Source organism: Octopus sinensis, linkage group LG1 (genome assembly GCF_006345805.1).
Source record: "Octopus sinensis linkage group LG1, ASM634580v1, whole genome shotgun sequence".
NCBI classification, from domain to species: domain Eukaryota; kingdom Metazoa; phylum Mollusca; class Cephalopoda; order Octopoda; family Octopodidae; genus Octopus; species Octopus sinensis.
In genome coordinates, this window is record NC_042997.1 from 124,504,725 (window position 1) to 124,512,224 (window position 7,500).

The 7,500-nt window shown below is 35.7% G+C and overlaps 1 protein-coding gene across 4 annotated transcripts in view; it reads right to left on the reverse strand.

Annotated features, from left to right (window-relative positions):
- The window catches only part of LOC115210959 (glutamate receptor 4), a 676,560-nt gene that overhangs the window by 483,727 nt on the left and 185,333 nt on the right, over window positions 1–7,500 (reverse strand). For all 4 annotated transcript variants that reach the window (XR_004999835.1, XM_029779782.2, XM_029779772.2 and 1 more), the window contains exons 6-7: window positions 6,061–6,219; window positions 2,854–3,051 (exon numbers count right to left, since the gene is read on the reverse strand). Coding sequence is in view for 3 of the 4 variants with exons in the window: in XM_029779782.2 (XP_029635642.1) it covers window positions 2,854–3,051; window positions 6,061–6,219 (357 nt within the window). In the remaining variant the exon portion in view is untranslated. The remainder of the gene's footprint in view (window positions 1–2,853; window positions 3,052–6,060; window positions 6,220–7,500) is intronic.

Here is a 7,500-nt window from a genome sequence, read left to right on the forward strand (position 1 = left end):
ATATATATATATATCTATATATATATATATATATGTATATATGTATGTATGTATATATGTATATATTATATATATATATATATATATATATATATATATATATATAATATATATATATATAAACATGTAAATGTGTGTAAGTTTTTTTGTGAGTGTGCACGTATGTACGTATTTATGTATGTAGATGTGTACGTATACGTAGAAAGTTACGGATATGGTATATGAGAATACATATTGTATGACTTATCTCTGTTTTGCTGAAACAGTTCACCGCTATTTGACAAATTCTGAAATATGTATGACCCTCGTTTATTGCAAACTAGAATGAAAGACCGTCTAAAATTAGCTCTTAAATATTGTCAAATTCTTCAAATTCTTAAGCTTGCTAGAAATAGCAACAAATTCTCAGAAATTCTTTCTCTTCAAACTTTTAAGTGAAAGCTCCACGGGCTACTGCAGTTCCGGTTGAATAAAAGCGACATGATGGTCATGGGCTGTCATTAATAAATCTGATCCTAAACAACGGACTTATTCTTATCGAAATACATCCTATAACATTTCATGACACACGGACAAATCGTATTTTAGAAGTTAAAAAATAACAAAAATTATTCTGATCAATAGAACCAACCATTCCCAAATAGACAAAAAATATTGTCTGTTGCCAAACAGTCAATACAAACTTCCTGTTGAAAACAAAATCATTTCCCTCAGTTATTTCTTGTAAAGATATTATATGTATTTCAATACCTCAAAATAGACATTTTAAGAACTCCATTCACCCTCCTCACTTGTTCGCTATTTCCACTATTTATTCCTCCCCATCTGTGTTTAATCTGTCACGCGCCCACTGATAAAGCTGCATGTAGTAGTGTAATAGTAATAGAATAAAGAAGTTTGATTTCCAGTCATATGTTTACGGGTTCAAATATCTTACGCACAAAGTATATATATATATATATATATATATATATATATATATATATATATATATATATATATATATATATATATCTATAGGAATGTATGTAGGCATGTACATATAATTAATCTGGAGAGACATTTCATAAATTGTTTAATTACGTCACACATTACACCTGTTCCATTGAAAATAATGTCCGAATTATGTTATCTGTACCAGTTCAATTTTGCAGGTTTTTATGCCGTCAGAAATTCGAAGTACAAACTAGAAATCTGAACTCACATGGATTGTTGGAATCCAGCCATAGTTGTAATTAAAACAAGTGAAAGTTGACGTAATAAACCAATTCATTAATCAACCTTCCAGTTTAGTTGCTTTTTGTTTCCACATGTGCTGTGATTTTTAATCTGTGGAGCCACTGAAAGGTAACTTGAACTATAATACAAGAGTTTTCTTCGCAATTTTCTGAGACTGTTCCCTCTTTTTATAACAAATCTTTCCAATCAAGTTCCATTTATGCTTGAACAACTACTTCAATAATTTTCGTTTTCTTTTCCAAGAATATATATATACTGATGCAGACAAGCTATTTTCATTCGTTTATAAAAAGCTTGTTCTTACTGTATACTGTGCGTTGATTTCTTCTCAGAACTATTGCTCCATTTTAAACCCTGGTTTCAAATGTAGATACAATGCCAGAAATTAGCTTACATTGACCACAGAATTCAACTGTTACTTATTTCGTTTATCCAGAAACAATTAAAGGTGAAGTCGACACCAGCGACATTTGAACCCAGAACGTAAATTTGGAAGAGATGTGGCTAAATATTTTTTCCGGCGCAGTAACGATTCTACCAGCTCTTCGCCTTTGCTCTATCTTAAATATTACTGTCTACATTATCACACGCCACAGTAAAACATATATTTTCCTCTCTTCCTTTTTATTATTAAAAAGTAATTCCTGTTTAGAACTATACCAGTCAATCAGTATTTGCCAATATGCAATATCAGATAATAACTTTTCTCCGGACTTCAATTTCCATGGGAAAATTTCATCTATAAATGCCCTATCTTAATTAGGAATCTTCGTTGGTAGACTTTCAAAACTTTGCAATAACTACTCTAACTTAAATAACTTAAATAACTATTCTAACTTAGATACATATACAGGAATAGAAAATCAAACTCCATCACCAATTTTTTATTTCATTAAAATACTTTGTTTTTATTGATTCAGTATTCCAACAAGACATGGCTATGTGGTAAAAAGCTTGCTTCCCAACCATGTGATTCCGGGTTCAGTCTCACAACGTGGCAACTTGGGCAAGTGTCTTCAACTATAGCCTCGGGCCGACCAAAACCTTGTGAATGTATTTGGTAGACGGAAACCGAAAGAAGCCCGTCACGTATATATATATATAATATATATATATATATATATATATATATATATATATATATAATGAGAGAGAGAGAGAGAGAGATCGCTAGCCACTACACATTCTTTATTTTCTCTCCTTGTTTCTTTCTGTGTTCCTTTCCGTAGAAGAGCGTAGGCTCGAAACCTTAAAGACATTTTCACTTCCCGAGCGTTAAACTAATACATCTGTTTGTTGTCTACACCACCAGTCTTCGTCTTGAGATTTTTTTTGTGAATTCTCCCCCTATATGTGTGTGTGTGTGTGTGTGTGTGTGTGCCTTTGTGTCTGTGCTTGTTCCCCACCATCGCTTAACAACCGATGTTAGTGTGTTTGCGTCCCCGTAACTTAGCGGTTCGACAAAAGCGATCGATTGCATAAGTACCAGGCTTAAATAAATAAGTCCTGGGATCGATTTCTTAGACCAGCATGGCCGCAGTTAACCGACTAAAACATAAAGAAAAAAAGTATTTATTGCTAGAAATGTTTCATAATATTAGGAAAAAGACTTACCTGTTTGATGGCTTTCACAATTTTGTCCCCCAGCACCCACGACACCAAAGGGTAGGGTGTGCAGTGGACACTATTGGTATTATTCCACAGCCTACCCCTTCCACTAGCGCCTGAAAATACGTTCGAATCGTCGCGGTACATTATCTCCAAAGCGCTTAAAAGAGTACTAATGCTGTCGAATATCGCTACTTCATCATACTGAAGAAAAACAACAAAGCAAAATGTTATTACATCAATGTACATATACATAGGCATCACACACACGTACGCACACACACACTCATACACTCACAAACACACAACACACATACACTGACACACACGCACACACACTCACGAAGACACGCACATACGTTCACACACACTCACAAATACACGCACACAAATACACGCGCACACACTCACAAAAACATACCTACACACACATACACTTACACTCACATACACAAACACGCATACTCACACACACGCACACTCACACACAATTAACTCACACACACATCAAGAAAGAATTATTAAACTAAAATCCATTATATTTAGAAATCTTTACAAAGTAGTAAACGCTACTACGCGTTTTTGAAAAGCTGTACACAGCGAAAGCGCTTACGCACAATTAGAAAATGTCCATGCAATAGGTTCGCCTCACTTCTTAAACATTTCTTTGATATAATTACCAATTCTTAATTTACGAAAGTTTTTGTTTTACGAATGCTGAAATTGTATCAAGCATTCTTTGGAATATCTTTTTTAATATGTGTACATTTACGTGTGTATTATATACACACATATATGTACATGCATACACATACGCATAAAAATGTTGGTTAGGACAGAACGCATTGGATAACAGATGAATGTACATTAATTACAACAGAAAAGAACTCTATGATTGGATTATATCATGGTTAAATGTGACTTATTTGTATATTTATTTTGCAGTATTTTCCCAGGGATGTTTCACAGATATATATAACATTAGTATAAACTGATGTGGTCGTTTGAGGCTTGGAATATACGTTTTCCCTCTCTCTCCCTCAATCCTTTCCTCACCCCTCTCACATCCACACCACAACATTCACCATCTCTATATTATATAGATTCTAACCCAGCTGTCCCAGTTTTTCGGTAACTGACACAGCTAAAGGATTCCATGACGGCTGGTTTATTGCCCTATCGCCACGACTGATCATCCTGGACAATTCACTGGATTATCATTATATTGCTTCACTTTTTAGGTCTTGGATATTTTCCCATCTTTTGATAATACTTAGACAATGTTTTAAAACGACTTATATGTAACAAGCAAAACAGCTGGTTGTAAAATCTCAAGAAGAGATCAGAGTAGTAACTATACTTGTTAAGTAGAGTCAATCGCCACATCAGAGTAACTGTTCCATAGTACTACTAGTTAACCTCAAGCAGATCTTACGCCAGCTGGTTATCGGTGCGAGGCTGCACCCTTTATATACAATATATATTGCTAACAGTGGGGAACGAACACCTACCATCCTCTAGCAGACAACAGGATCGCGCGACTGACTGAGTTTCGAGCAGGTTTGCTCATTCCCAACTAGCTATTTTCCTTATTGCAAATCAGTGACCGATGGTCCCCTTGTTTACAATATATTGCTAGCTGGAGCAGACCTTGACTCTGGCGACTGAAGTGTTCGCGACTGAAGATGAGCCAACCAGGTCGAAACTGAGTCTGTCTCGCGATCCAGTTGTCTGCTAGAGGATGCTAGGGGTTCACTCCTCCTGCTACCAATATATATTGTATATAAAGGGTACAGCGCCGCACCTATAACCAGCTGGCGGAATATCTGCCTAGGGTTAAACTAGTAGTAACACGGAACAGTCAATTTAACTTATATATATAAATACAGATATTTAAAACAACGTAGCAAAGACTGAATTCTAAATGTACAAAAATAGAATTGTTAAAATATTACCAGACCAATCAATCAAGTACTGAAATGGATTCAATCAACTACAATAGGAATTTGTGGTCTCTATGGATTCTGTGGTCTCTATGGATTCTGTGGTCTCTATGGATTCTGTGGTCTCTTATATAGTCAACATTTCACAATCTCTGAATTGATATTTGCATTAAGAAATACCTATTTCTTTACTACCCACAAGGTGCTAAACACAGAGACGACAAACAAGCGCAGACAAACGGATTATGTCGATTATATCGACCCCAGTGCGTAATTGGTACTTATTCAATCGTCCCCGAAAGGATGAAAGACAAAGTCGACCTCGGAGGAATTTGATCTCAGAACGTAACGGCATACGAAATACAGCTACGCATTTCACACGGCGTGCTAACGTTTCTGCCAGCTCGCCATTTTTCATTGCATTAAGAAATATGGGCTTGTGGTTAAGTCTTCGAGACACATCCCTAAGTGAGTGAGGGAAAATCTGCTACCTGAACAACTGCTTGTCGTCTATTCAATATTATCTTAGTCTATACCTTGATAGAACATTCCAGTGTTGTCTCACCATGTACAACCAAAATACCCTGAATCAAGACCGCTACTCTTTGCCCCACCCATCCATCCAGCTGCAAGCTAACTCCTGCATGACAGAGGTGATCCCAAAAGATCGTCATTCTGAAAATAAGAAACCAGAATTATGAAGATGAATGATTGGGAAAAAGAATATAGAATGAGGCCTGGATGTGAACAATATAGGGAAGAGAGAGGAAGAGACGAGTGAAGTAGAAGGGTTTGAGTGGATGTGGTATGAGACCAGCCAGCCTCGAAGAGCAATGTATCGGTAGCAGTAAGAAAGGCAATGTGGAGAAACTAGTCTTCCGAGGTACCAAAACATTCAATTTCCTACTGCACTAAAGTTTACATAGTTTTATTTTACTGTGGAATTATACAACTGACAGCTAACATTACTTACACTTGAAGGGCAAAAGCGAAACAGGTTCTGGTTTATCATATATCTGAAATATACTGTGGTATATACATCATAATAATGTCTATAGCGGTATTGAAACAGTGGTTTACTGCACAAGGAAGACACTTAGTGGGGTTTAGCACGCTTTAGAACAAACACACGACTTTCCACACACGTGAGACATAAAGTGGTTTACTGCGCTATTGAAACATCCAATCGGTTACCACACTACTAAATATCACAAAATGTTTTATCGTGCATCATAATTTGATTTTTAAAAGAAATAAACATTTTACTTACTGACAGTTTTTGTCCTGCGCCAGACCAAAGGTCTGTACTTAACTGATTCCAATTGTGTTGTAACTGTTTTAATGATGGACTATTTCGATTTACAATTTGGAATCCAGTAATGGTCACTCCTCCGTAGGTGAAGTTTCTCAAATCAAGTTCTGCAATGCTCTGTTTAAATAGAATGAAAGGTTTAGTTTAGCTTTGTAATCTTTACAATTAAAGTTGTTTTTTGTAATTCAGATGTTTCGAGAATTGATGATCAAAGTCAATAAATCACTGATCAAATTTTCAGTTCACATATTCTGTTTCTGATATTGAATCTGACATTTTGATACTACGGTCAACTTCATCAACTGTACAGTTACCCAAATAAACATGATATCTATCTTGTTGAAAGTAAACAGAAATTTTTTGATCTATGATCTGTGATTGGTTTCATGATGGATACGTTTTCACTAATTATGGGTAAAGTTTGATTATTTCAGTTCTTTTAAATCCAAGTTAATTAATATTTTCCACTTTTGGCCTTGGGGAAAGGCAGGAAATGAATACTCTCCATATATCATTACTAATGCTTTTGGGTTCGTGGGCCTTGTCAAAACGGTATGATGTTTCATTTGAACTTATCAAGGCAATATTGAGTTCTGCCTTCATAATTCACTCTGCTTTCAAAATAAATCATATATTAGGGCAAGTCTAACGTTTTGTGAGCAATCATTACAATGATTTCACTGTATTTTATTCAGTTGTATATGATATTCATCAAGTAATGCTATCCTTGGTTGTGATTTAAATCGGAACTAGGCATAACAATATCAATCACATTTTATTATACATATGCCCAAAATACATACATATTTTTATTCCTTTTCCTGGTTCCAGCCAGAGGCTGAGACCATGTTAGAGAATCGCCAAGTCTAATAACATTCTGACCGCCGACCATAACCAACGACCACATAATATATATATATATAGGCGTACATGCTAATACAACTAGATAACTGTTAGAGATATGTTGTACGTCATTAACGCTTGAAGTTGCAAGGGTGGTAAAATATCATTTGTACTATTTCAGAGTGTTTGAGTGTCAATCTTAGTGTTTTCCGTGTGCCCAAAGTATGTACCGAGAGTGATAAAAATCAAGCATCCAGTCAACATCATGGCGTTTGGAGTGATCACTAGAGATAGTGATGTTATGCCTCCTTTCTTCTTCCCATACGAACTTAGGCTCAAAATGGTGGCCTACATCAAGGGCTTCGAGGAAGCAGTGTTTGCCTGGATCAAGAGGGTCGCTGCTGGAAGACTCCAATTTATTCTAAAGCGTAAAGTTATTCAATAAAATCACGATTTGCTTGAACCATGGCCTCCAGACGACTTCGGAATCTCTTGTAGTTATTTGCTTTTTGTTTTTCTTTTCCTTTTTGTTCACCTAACTTCGAGTTGTTCGTA